This window comes from Dicentrarchus labrax, unplaced genomic scaffold (genome assembly GCF_905237075.1).
Source record: "Dicentrarchus labrax unplaced genomic scaffold, dlabrax2021, whole genome shotgun sequence".
Classification (NCBI taxonomy): Eukaryota; Metazoa; Chordata; class Actinopteri; family Moronidae; genus Dicentrarchus; species Dicentrarchus labrax.
Window position 1 is genome coordinate 24,628,962 of NW_026136711.1, and position 13,184 is coordinate 24,642,145.

At 38.8% G+C, this 13,184-nt stretch overlaps 2 protein-coding genes across 2 annotated transcripts; one reads left to right on the forward strand and one right to left on the reverse strand.

Annotated features, from left to right (window-relative positions):
- Positions 1–69: 69 nt before the first annotated feature.
- On the reverse strand, positions 70–8,063 carry LOC127371487 (anti-Muellerian hormone type-2 receptor). Its single transcript, XM_051414311.1, has 11 exons — positions 7,989–8,063; positions 6,587–6,778; positions 6,197–6,361; positions 5,814–5,912; positions 4,901–5,004; positions 4,554–4,775; positions 4,057–4,171; positions 3,495–3,649; positions 2,088–2,244; positions 1,152–1,288; positions 70–1,024 (listed from the first exon to the last, which is right to left on the reverse strand). The coding sequence occupies exons 1-11, from the start codon at positions 8,023–8,025 to the stop codon at positions 908–910; spliced, it is 1,500 nt and encodes a 499-aa protein (XP_051270271.1). The 5' UTR covers positions 8,026–8,063; the 3' UTR covers positions 70–907.
- A 1,298-nt stretch (positions 8,064–9,361) lies between these two features.
- On the forward strand, positions 9,362–13,155 carry LOC127371489 (cell division cycle-associated protein 7-like). Its single transcript, XM_051414316.1, has 9 exons — positions 9,362–9,450; positions 9,549–9,677; positions 10,149–10,526; positions 11,034–11,129; positions 11,355–11,507; positions 11,583–11,726; positions 11,957–12,106; positions 12,548–12,684; positions 12,988–13,155. The coding sequence occupies exons 1-9, from the start codon at positions 9,448–9,450 to the stop codon at positions 13,031–13,033; spliced, it is 1,236 nt and encodes a 411-aa protein (XP_051270276.1). The 5' UTR covers positions 9,362–9,447; the 3' UTR covers positions 13,034–13,155.
- The last annotated feature ends 29 nt before the right edge of the window (positions 13,156–13,184 follow it).

Here is a 13,184-nt window from a genome sequence, read left to right on the forward strand (position 1 = left end):
CCCCATAGTCACACATAAATCCATTACATCATGGATCAGTTGTTATGTAGACAACAGGCACACAAAACAGGGTTTTCTAGAGCTTTAATTCATTTCTTTTTGGACAGAAACAACAAGGACATTAACCAAAATAATTCACAACTTTGGTTTTTTTTTCACCTACATAACCAAACCCATCAACATGCACCATTTTTTTTCCACAAATACCAACAGGCTTTTTTTCCACAGTTGTTACTATTAATATCAGCAACGGCTCTGTTCTATTAAAGTGTCCCAGTGAGTCATGACAGTGTGACAGTGAGCCAACATGCACAACAGCAAGATTTCAAATCATTCATTTTACTATCTGGACCTGTGATATGGCGACTGTGACATGTCAAAACTTTTTGAGTGAGAAATAAAACTGTTGTGCATGCGAGCTTACTGGCTTTGCTTACTAGATAATTTGAATGTAACAGAGCCATCAACTCCACATGATTTTTCAGGACAAAATTTTCTGTTGTGAAAACATATATTACATTAGGTTTAACTAGTAGTTGTATCTGTGTTTAAAATTATTTAAAACACAAAACTAAAATCATTTATCATAGTTACATACAATTAGAATAGGAAAGCAATAAAAACAAACACACTCATTGCTGAGAGTGAAGTAAAACATCTTAATCTCCCTCCCAACAATAATTCCCATTACGCCATTATGAACAATTTTTCCGTGGTACTTGGATTACAATCCAATAACCAAATCGGAAGTATCCAATAGAAAGAAAAAGAGTCAAGTAAAGGAGCAATGTATACAGTTAAAATTGATGAAAATATTCTAAAAAAGCTAAAAAGTAGTGACACAAAGATAGCGGTGCAAATCCCTGATATGTAGATTACAACAAGTCAACCTGAAAAAACATTAAAGTCACGTAGAGTAACAAGACTGAAGAGAGACTAATCTGTTCACAACACACTGGGCGGTCAGTCGGGCATCCGGTTCACAGTCCCAACAATCTGTCAGGATCTGCTCCAGTGCAAATCCCTGAAAGTTGTGAAAATGTAGTCATTACATTGACAAACACAGTTCACTTTAATCAATTTATTTTTATTGCTACCTAACCAATAAAAGAAACTGTATGTTCAGGTCAGAAGCACCTGTGTAAGAATACCTGTGGTAGCAGTTCCCAGTGTTTAGGTATGGAGGGTCTCTTGTCCATGTGAAGCACGTACTGGATGAGGCTCTCCAGTGTTACATTGGCTCCCAGCTCATATTCATAAGGCAACAGATGCTTTGGAACAACACCGCCTACAAAAGGAGACATTTGTATGTAACAGCATTCAGAATTCAGAATTGTTAGTTCCAAAGTGAGTTTCTCTGGATGACAACAGCAATTTGGAATTACTGATTACTTTTAGGATTATTCGGGCTAAGTCAGAGGTGGTAGTGGAAAGGAAGATGTTACACAAACGGTCAAACATCATGCATAATGTCTCATAAATGGTGCCATTACTGTAGCAAAACTATTTACAAATTTGACCAGAGAGTTGTGTAACTGTGTATGTAAACATAATTTATAAATGTGTACTGAGATTTATGAATGTGTATTCAGAATCTGCAAATGTGTATTCAGAATCTGTGTATGCATTATCAGATTTAAAAAAAAGAAATCTCCAAATTTGTATTCAGATATGCAAATCTGAACTCTCTGCCCACATTTGTTTTTCTCCACAACCCACTTGTCGAACAGTGGAGCTCCTTCAGTAGGAGACTTATTCAGCTCCTCTGTGATAAGGAATGCTACAGGAAGTCATTTCTGTCAGCTGCTATCGCACTATTATCCTCTGCTGCTCTAGACAGGGAGCTCCTCTGGCAGTGAACGCCTCATTCTTAACTGGCTTTTCATTTTATTTTATTTGTGTGCATGATGTTGTATTGTCCTGTCTGAATCTTTATGCTGCTGTCCTCGCCAGGTCTCCCTTGCAAAAGAGGTTTCCAACCATAGTGGGACTATTTATTGTATTTTATATTTTATTTAGTCTATTTTAGTTATTCCATCTCTTAGTTAAGTATGTATGTACGTATCTATCCGAGGATGGAAGTTTACCTTCAAATAAATCAGAGCAGCGCATCCAGATCTCCCACAGCAGTAGTGCAAAAGCATAGATGTCCCCCTGCAGGAAACACGAGGTACTTCTCAAGTCTACAGATCCGTCCAGGAACTCAGGGGACATGTAACGTAGCCTGCCCAACTGAGCAAGACCCTGCAGATGGACAGAAATGTGAAGTGATTGTTTTATAGTGTATATATTTGATGTTGCCACTCTCTTCCTTGGATTATCATTATTATTTTTTAATGATATGTTTTTTATTTATCTGTACCATACCACCTGACACTGTAACATCCTCTACCATCATCACCAACACCGGAGCCCCACAAGGTTGTGTCCTGAGTGACTTCCTTTTTACTCTCGACACCAATGACTGCTATCAGCTCCTCACCTATCACTACATACACCAATCAGCCATAACATTATGACCACAGACAGCTGAATATCACTGATTATCTCGTTATCATGTTACCTGTCAGTGGGTGGGATATATTAGACCGCTAGTGAACATTATGTCCTCAAAGTTTATGTGTAAGAAGCAGGAAAAATGGGGAGTGTGAGAATTTGACAAGGGCCAAATTGTGATGGGTAGACGACTGGGTCAGAGCATCTCCAAAACTGCAGCTCTTGTGGCGTGTTCCAGATCTGCAGTGTTCAGCGCCTATCAAAAGTTTCCCAAGGAAGGAAAAGCGGTGAATCGACGACATGGTCGGACCAGGATGCCCAGGTAGTCATAATGTTATGGCTGATCGGTGTATATACATGAAATACTCTGATGACACCATCATCCTCGGACTCGGTAATGACAATAACTTTGTTTTAGACTATCTCCATATGCCACTTCACACAGTGGTGCACAAACAACTATGAGCAGCTGAACATTACAAAAACAAAAAAGAACTCTTAATTGTTGAAATCTTCCAGCCCACAGCACAGCCCACATCTCCACCCACCACCTCACCTGCATCAATAATGAAGCTTTTGAGATACTGGAGTGCTTTAAATACCTTGGACTCACTCTGGACAATAAACTGAGCTTTGAACAACACACCACGAACATTCACAAACAAAAGCACACATCACTGCATATGACACCAGACACCCCCTTAACCCATTTTTCACATTGCTCCCATCCAAAGATCCGAAGATACTGATCACTGGCTTGGTTATGGGCTCGCTATGGCAGAAGTTTTGTCTCTTCTACTATAGCATTACTTAACAAAACACCTGGGCAGCCATTATGTGTATGTAAATGGATGAATGTATACATAATAAAATAATAAAGAATCTGTCTATCTATCTATCTATCTATCTATCTATCTATCTATCTATCTATCTATCTATCTATCTATCTATCTATCTATCTATCTATCTATCTATCAATAGTAAGTTGTGGATCTCACCATGTTTGCTGTGTGGCTCGACCAGTGGCGATTCCCTGAACAAGAACGCAGGATGGTAGAGCATCCAAAATCACACAGAACACAGGTACCATCTGCTCTCACAAGCACATTGAAGGTGCTCAAGTCTCTGTGGGCCACGGGAGGTTTATGCACACCTGCAATAAAAGACACACATTGATACATTTGTAATAGGAAGAAGATTCTTTATTATTATATTAAATGGCAGCTAACTTTATGTATCCCACTAGCTGGCAAGAGGGGCAGCCACTAAACATGTCAATGACTCAAATGCCTCCCCTTCTGTAATGCTGTTTACCTGTGAATTTATAATCAATCATCTGTTTGTATGCAGCCTTGTGCTTTAAAAAAAATTGATATCACCTGGAAAATACTCATCTTAATATAATTAATTCTGCTAGATGACAACAGCTTAATGAAATTATAGCATTGGAATTTCTTCTACAAAGGTACGCTATAACATGTACATACAGTACACACACACACACACACACACACACACACACACACACACACACATTTGCTCACAGTAATATTCTGGTACCATGTATGTAAAGGTCAGAGTGGAGATATAAAAGTCCCTGCGATAAAGACTGGCACAACTTCAGGGACGACATCCAGTTGGTGGTGTGTTTACACAGATAGGAGTGGAGAGAGCCCTGAAATCAAAGGGTTGAAATCAGTTATTTATGTACAGCTTGATTTAAAAAACTGGGCTATAAGGACACTATAAATAGAGCTCTCAACAGAAGAAATGCTAATTCTCCTGATCAGAACATCTGAATGGTAACACTTGCAGCTCCATGGAGATGAAATTCAAAGCTACATGTATTCCTAATATGGAAGAAAAGAAAGGCCATATGAATCTGATTTTTAAAAGCATTTAACTTAACTTAACTGAATTTTGGTGTCTGAGCTTCAGTCCGAATAGTTTCAGTAGTGGTTAAACTTCCTAATGCCCTTTCTTTGCTTCCCTACCATGACTCTTCTGCAAAAACTGATACTCACTAACTCAATCATTTCTGAATGGTTACCACTCACTTTTTCAGCGAATTCCAGGACAATAAGCCAACTGCCTCCATCCGGTTTCCTCCCAGTGCCCAGGAAATCGACAATCCCGACATGCTTCATTAGTGGTAGTTCATAAACCTCCTTCTCCGCGATAAATTTATGTTTCCAGCCTGCAGGGAAAACTTTCGCGGCCACCATGGATCCCTGGTATTTCCCCTGCCAAACAGTTGCAAAACACCCATGGCCCATAATCTGTAAAAAGGTATGAGCATTCAGGTAAAGCACATGGCACAAGATATATGAACTAATTGTATTTTCTATCCATATTTGCACAGTGATTGCCATTACAGTATAAATCCACTTAATAGCGGGGTTACCTGCTGTAGTTCAATGTTGGCAACGTCAATGTCAGAGGTTTTTGTTGTTTGGCAGGAACACAGTTGAGAGACGCTGTGATCATCAAGGGAGGACGGATTCTCCTCTAAAATAATAAAAGTCTTGTAATCAACACACACTCTTTGAAGGTATTCTGACACTCCATCACACAGTCACTATTAATTTTGAACAAGCCTAGCTGAATCGCCACAGAAATCTGACTGAAGAGTAACAAACAAAGAACAGAGGTAAAAGGGAGTGTTACAGAGATAAAGACCAAGGTCAGTCGGTTGAGAGAATGAAACAGTCCCGAGGTCAAACAAAGACATCATGAGAGCTGAATCTGACTTTAGAAAACGGGGAAACATGGATGAAGGTTTTTTTCTAGTTCCAAGAGAGGGTATTTGATACAGAACAACTTCATCTTTTTACCTTTTTAAGGCCAACAATTTTATAGCCTGTCTTATCAGAATCCAATTCTAAGCCACTTTCTAAGCTAATTCAAGAGCTGTAACTTTTATTCCGTCTTCCCACAATGAGCAGTAATGTGCAAGTTGATCTAAAACTGAGGGATCAAGATAATAACTCCTCTCGCGTGTAAGCTTAGTCAACACCCGCAAACATCAACAGTTAACTGTGCATTATTTTAATTCTAGTTTAACTTCCACTTTATGCTACTGTATTTAGTAAAGCAAATCAACACATTATTAGCAATAACAACAAAAATATAAAAACAATTATCATGTCATTGATCACTGTGACAAGAACAGGTCTTGAAAGAGAGTTAAATTCAATTTACTTCCTAATGTTGTCCACTAAAGTAGACAGTCATATTAAACAAAGGCAAACAAAATTTTAAATTGAATTCATATTCTATTAAACATTTTTTTGCATCACTATCAAAAAAAACCTTACTTTTCTCTTTAAAGTGGTGTCTCCATTTGGCAGCAACGATCATGAAGCACATGACTAGCAAAGTTCCCACCAGAATTATTACAGTTTTCACAATTTCATCTAAAAAGAAAACAAAAGCAAGTGTAGTTGTTAACTGAAACGTTTCATTTAATTAACATAGCAAATAAAAAAGAGCAGTTGTTATTACTGAAAAAAGGGATCTGGCAAAATGATTGTAATTTTCCAAGTGTCAAATTTCAAATTAAATTAAAGTAAATTTTAATTGATACCCTTTATTGCAATGAAAAGAAAATTCTTCACTTTGGTATAATGTCAGATTATTATGTTATAACTACGTGGGTTAAAGTGATATTTAATGATTAGTTAGTGATGTTATTATTTACCTCCAGAATAAGAGTAGGCAAGTCGAAGCTTTTCCGACTCTGGGGTCCAAGTGATGTTGCTGTTGCAGAGGTCTGTGTTGCACACACACTTGATGAGGCGATGGTTGAAACGTGTTTGGGCCTTGCAAGTTGCATCTGGGCAGGACTTTTCAGCTATATCACAAGCTGCAACAGAAAAATCAGCAACACAATAGACTACTAACAACACGAGAACCATACTAAGCCCGCAGACTCACCTAGATTTATTACAAGTTGCATAATATACATTTCAGTCAATACGAGCCAGATGTTGGTGAATTTGAGTAGATTTTAAATAACTGACTACAAAAACAGAATCCAGACCATGGAAACGAGTTCCTAGTCCAGATGTCTTAGTTTATGGTTTCTTACCAAGAAGGTCAACCTGCGGCTGGCCATTGATGATCAGAAAGTAGCCCACGCAGCATTGGGTGTTCTCACAGAGCTGCACTGACCCACTCACATTGCCAGCAGTTGCGTATTTGTTGTTCTGGGGACTGACTTGGAAAGCACACTGTCTCTTCTGAAGAAAAGACTGGCTGGAGATGCATGTAAAGATGCATTCTGAAAGAAAGACAAATAGCAGCTGTAGATGTGATCTTTTCTCTCTGGTCGTAACAGTGATCTGTGTGATCTGGCATTTATGGTGACTCTTGTACTTTATAAAATAATCTTACAAACTAAGGTTCTTCAGCTTATTGTCTAGTGTTGCACTCACAGTTTGTCTTTCGGGCCAACTATATTGTCTAAATGCCAAAGTAAATATTTGACTACAAGCTAAGCTATAATTAAGTCTTAGAGTAAGACTAACCTTCTTTGGTGATGGTTCTATTGTAACAAGAGGACTTATGTCATTAGATTTATTGTATTTATTTACACAAACAATCAACTTCACTTCCAGTAAACTAAACAGTTAGACTTGATGAACACCTTAAAAAAGGGTATTTTTTAAATTTTAAAAGGTTAAAAAAGGTTTCCCTTAAAAAAAAATATTAAAAATTTTTTTTTTAAAAATTTATAAATGGGTTTAAAAAAAAAAAAAAAAAAAAAAAAAAAAAACAAAAAAAATATTAAAAAATCACAACACATATGAGCTTACTGTTGTTACACTGTTTCTGACTCTATGGTTTCCTGTGAATTACTGTTCAAATGATCAGTTCCATCTTTGTTTACCTGATATTTATTGAAGCAGGTGATACTATCCACTGAAGAAGAAAAATCTTTTCCAGGAACATTTAACATTCACTGTAGTTACAGGGCATAGGTAGCATGGCCATCTTAATCTTAATGTGTTTATTGACCTATGTAGTATTGATTTTAGGCAAAAACAAGACTCAAAGGAGGTAGGCATACATAAGTCATATAAAAAAAGATAAAAATAAAGAAAATATGCACAATATAATGATTTCATTATTAAGGTTAGGAGCCACAGCAGGCATACTCCTACTGAACTGCCATTTCAGTATCAAATTATACAATGCTTCAGCGACACAGCCATTACTATCAGCTATCAAACTGCAAATTATTAGTCATTAATCAGGGGCACCCCGGTAGCTCGCATACCACATATCAAAGCTGAGTTCTTAACACAGCGGCCTGGACCCTTTGCTGCAAGTCATCCCCTCTCTCTCCCCTGACTTTCCTGTGTCTCTCTACTGTCACTATCCAAGCAAAACACGCATATCTAAGTCTTTCATTTTAAGATTGAAATGTAAAACAAAATAGAAAGAAACACAAGAAACAGAGGGGTTTTTTTAAGAGCAAATGCACTCACCCAAAGCCAAAATCAGTCGCCACTGTTGCAGGAACATGGTCACTCTGAGTCCAGACCAGCCAAGTAGGGAGTGAATATTTGTCATTCCTGGGAATGTGAGAGGAGTTTCCCACGTTTCCCAGCATCACTCCCACTGCCACACACCTGCGTGTACAACATATACCGTCAACACAATCATCTCCCACTGTTTAGGAATATGATCTGCATTCGAGTGGGATGCTTTCTGCAGCTGACTTAGTTATTTAGGGCCATGGGTAAACTCAAACAAGCGAAGAGGTTTCGGAGAAATTCTCCAGGGCCATAGGACAAGGAACTTTAACTCAGCAACAACATCCAGGGATCTTGTTTTTATTCCTCATTGCACCATAGTACGTCAGAGCAAGGTAGCCCAATTATGTCAGGATAAGAAGACAAACGCTTAAATATTTGAAAGACAATAATAAAAACACTCACAGTGAGTCAAATGTAGATTATATGTCATATAGAGGAATTATTAAAGTTATGATTTTTTTTTAAAAATCACAATATATTAAGTCAATATCTGTCTTTCTGAGTCAAAATTGTTCCATTATGTAAAAATCACTTTACTTTATAAGCCATCTCCTGACTTTTTCTCTGGTGCCATTATATAACTTATAGTTTTAAGTGAAATGTTTTAACAGACATTGGATTGATTGTCATGTACACAAATTCATGTCCCCCTGAGGATGAATCCTATTGACTTTGACCCCCTGACATTTCTTCTAGCACCTTCATCAGCGTCAACATTTTAAAATATAAAATCACTTTTGGTTTATGATTAAATACCTGCAAAAATTGCTGACATTCCCACCAGCCTTAGTTGAACACACTAAAGAACTAAGAACATGGTAAACATTGTACCTGCCTGCTTAACCATTACATCAGCATTTCACATGATGGGAGACTCATATTTTTATTTTTAAAAAGTCAGATTTTTTTTTTTTACTCTCTCAGTTTTAACTTAGAGTCCATATCCAAATGTTTAATATTTTCTCTCTTTTTACTTACTATGAGTATTTTTCCCTTTTCCCTTTCGGCCACTCATCAACAGCCTTTCCCCTCCACACTGATACAAATACAACCTCCCATTTGCTGCTTAGCTGAGACTCAAATCATATATATTCTTAATAGACACTTATTTCACTTATTTTGATTATCTAGACTTTTTATTTCGAAGAAAACCTCCAACAGTAACAAACATTTTAACACTTAGGATTAAACTCTGGTACTACTTTCGTGTCTTGAAAGGCTGCATGTTTAGGTATTCAGCTCAGCTCTTGAGGGCGGAGTTTAAAAACGCGCCATTCTCCGAGGCTAATTCTTTGCATCCGTGCTGCCCGAATACACAAAACAGGCAATCACATTAATTGGACAGGTACCTGAGCGCGGGCGGACCTAGCTAACCTTGAGCAGCTAGTCCACGGTTATCAAGAATAAAATGGTAAAAGTAACTTAAAATTTCGTATTTTATCAGAGTAAACACGCAGTACACATGAGTTTAATATTTGTAAACTAAGTTTGTTGTTATTATCTCTTCAGGAAGGGGTTCAAGGAAGGCAAACGGTCCCGAAAGAGCTAGCGTTAGCGGATGTTTTTGCGGAGGACTCCGATAGTGAGCGAACATTTCACGGCTTTTCTGACCATGAAATCAGCGACCATTGCCATAAGGTGAGTAATTTGGTTTAAATTGAGGCATTCATAGCGGCAGATCCAGCATCAGATTGCAGAAATAAATATTAATTTATGTCTTGGATTTGACCTTAATTTTATTTTGAAAGGACCCAGTTTCAGCACTTGTTCTCTGTGTGGTTCTTGTTGTGGTTAGATGTTGTAGAGGTGTGTGATAGGCACCTGGTTTGGCTGGTTTAGGGCTGCACAGTTATTTTGACAGATATGATTAGTATGTGAATAATCATTTTTGCATCACAAATTCATTTTTCACTGAAAACAAAAACCCGATTAAAATCAAGATGATGTAACAATTGTTGGGGTATATACCACACAAACATGTTTTCTTAAATCTGGAGATCTCTTCAGTGCATTTTGTGATTTCAATAATATTGCGATTAATTGTGCAGCCCTACATTTAACTGTGAAAACTACAGTGTAAGAGAAATCACTTCTATTTGTGTCCATCAGAATTCAAATTTGGAAGATGAAGATGAAGCCAAGCCTGACCTTTCCCCCAAAGAGCAGAAAGCCACATCAAAACCATCTTGTGGTGCCCACACCTTCAGACTGAGGGTGGCTCTCCGCTCCGCTGTCTCTACCCAGAAGTCCACTGATGATGAGGAGGAGGAGGCAGAGGAGGAAGAACAGAAGACAAAAAAGAGAAGGGTTGAGAAGGCAGGAAAGACCAGTCAGGCAAAGAGGATGAGACGTGTTAAATTTGAAGATGAAGAGTCCGCAGTGGCCCCACCGACTCCTTCTGAGGAGCGTGGATCCGATTCAGCCGATGATGCAGCTGTTTCTTTCTTGGCCAAGAGGCAACAGAACATCAAGGCCAATAAAGCAATGGTACACTATAGACACAAGACCATTTACAGTACTGACAGCCTGATGCAACAAACTGTGTGGCTGTTCCCAAACTAGTGCCAAAGAATACCCAGGGTTCCCAACCAAATTAAAGTTTAGACTCACTGTAAATTCATTGCATGTAACCCCACAGAGATTATTATTATTATCTATTGCAGATCTTATTATCTTTTATAGATCTTTTATATTTGTACTCAGTATGTGAACAGCAATATGCAAAACATTCTGCTCAGAAATGACTTATTGTAATTTTGTCAACAACGTACCTGATTGTTTTGCTTTCAAAAGTTATAATGTTTATTTGACACTGAGTACCTACACTGTGCAGGTTCAGGGCTGTTGAAATTGAAAAGTTAAGTAAATTGTAATATCGGTTTAATGCAGAAATACTTCTAGTCTCAAGTGCTGACAGATTTGCCCAGCTAAAATGACTCAGGATGTTTACCATCTAATCTATAATCCTCTTTAATCCTCATTGTTTTCTAACAGTTGGCTCAGCTGATGGCGGACCTGCAGAAGATGCCAGGAGGTGCAGGGTTTCTGAAAAAACAAGAAGCCAAACAGAAGACAAAAGAGAGAAGTTCTGTGAGTAGAAGATGATGTAAAAATCTCACACACCAGTGAGTTTTGTCCCAAGGGCAATTGTTAATACTTCACATGAGGAATGGTGGGAAGAAATTTAGATCCCCAGATTTGACTGTAAGTCTAAAGTAAGCAGAATGGGAATCAGCGTATTCAGTTAACAAGGTGGTAGAGCTCTGAATAAATAAACTGATGTAATGAGGTGATTTTATCCACCATCACCTGCAGCGTCCACCACGCTCTGGTGCAGCTGGAGGAGAGTCCAGGAAGAACCCAGAGCGGGCGACTCGCAGACAGACCCGCTCTATGGTGGGAAGTGAGGATCCTAAAACCCCTAAGGAGGAAGAACTGGAGCTCAGCTTGGAGGAGGAGCTGCTGGAGGTCAGCTCTGTCATTTATAAATGACCAGTGGGAAATGTTTATTATTTTTTCATTATTTTCATCTTTGTGTTCCAGGTACGCCGAGCCCCACAGCGCAGAGGCGCCCCACGTCCGAACCAGTGCAAACCGCATATGATCCGTCCTGTGGAGGACATCACAGAGGATGAGATTCAGCTGGTCGCAGACAACATGACTGAAAAAGTCTACAACAGAGTCACAGTGAGTTCTCTGCCGGACTGTACCTGTAGTTCTTCTCCAGTGAGATATATGGACATGATAGATTTTGTACCAATATCAGCTTGGTTTGTTGGCAAATCTGTTAGCTGTGGCAACTTTGGTTCAGAGATGTGATATCAGGTGCCGAACTCTCCATTACTGAAGCCTAAAAACTGTTTTCAATCTCTATAAAACTATATCTCTGTTGTTGAGGTTTCTTTGTATATTTCCAGGGCTCCACATGTCATCAGTGCCGCCAGAAAACTGTCGACACTAAGACGTGCTGCCGCAGTGAGGACTGTCGAGGGATTCAGGGTCAGTTCTGTGGGCCGTGCCTGAGGAACAGATATGGAGAGGATGTCAAGAAGGCGCTGCGTGATCCGGTTAGACGGCTGATACACCAACATACACTCTGCACTTGTGTAGATGTACAAAAGATTAATTTCACACACATTTTTTCAGTATTATCTGTCAGTGAGTGTTCAGGCTTCCATGGATGGATGGATTTAAGGGCAGGGTTTAATCTGGCTTTTATCAGTCCCTTGTGCGTAGCTTTAAAATCAAGTCCAAGGCTGCAGCAAACGTTTTGTTTTCATGCACATTGAAATTTGACTTAGAAGGTCGGATCTAATGGATCTTGTGACTTAATGTATTCACGTCAGTAGATTAATAACTGTTTGTTATTTGTTAGCAGCCCTGCAGGTCAAAGTAGTTGCACTTCTTCTATGAAGTTAAATACTGTTTGTTTGTTTTTATTATTTTACATGTGTACTTTGTCTGACACCAGTAAGTTTAGTGTTTTAACCATTTGGTGATCTCCTCAGGAGTGGAAGTGTCCTCCCTGTCGCGGCATTTGCAACTGCAGCTTCTGCCGCCAGCGTGATGGTCGCTGCCCCACTGGCATCCTGTTCCCCCTGGCTCAATACCACGGCTTCTCTGACGTCCACTCCTACCTCAGCAGGTGGGGAACGACGCATAAGGTTTTATTTGATAATGTCTGGCGTTTTCAAGTTGCTGATTAATGTATTAGCAACATATAATTGACATCACCTTTTTACCACGGAAAATACTGCTGTGTATATTTACATGGAGCCCCACCAGGTCCAACAATGTGGCCCTAGGTGGGGTGCTTGCAGAAACACAAGTCGTTCAGTCTGGGGGATTGTCATATTAGACACCTGGTTATTATGCTGCTTATCCTAATGAGTGACACTAAGTGTTGGAACTGACAAACATGTACAATGTGTCATTCTTCTCCTTACAGCCTGCGTAACAAACTGAAGAGTGAGGACAACGATGTAGAGATGTGATATCAACACTAGGGGGAGCAATTGTTCAAACTATTGTTTTCTGTGTAAGTTTTGGGTCTGTTTTATTCATAGTAAAAACATACACAACCTGTGATCTTTAATGAATAAAGGATTGTTTTTAACAGTTGGTCTGCAATATTGTTTTTAGATG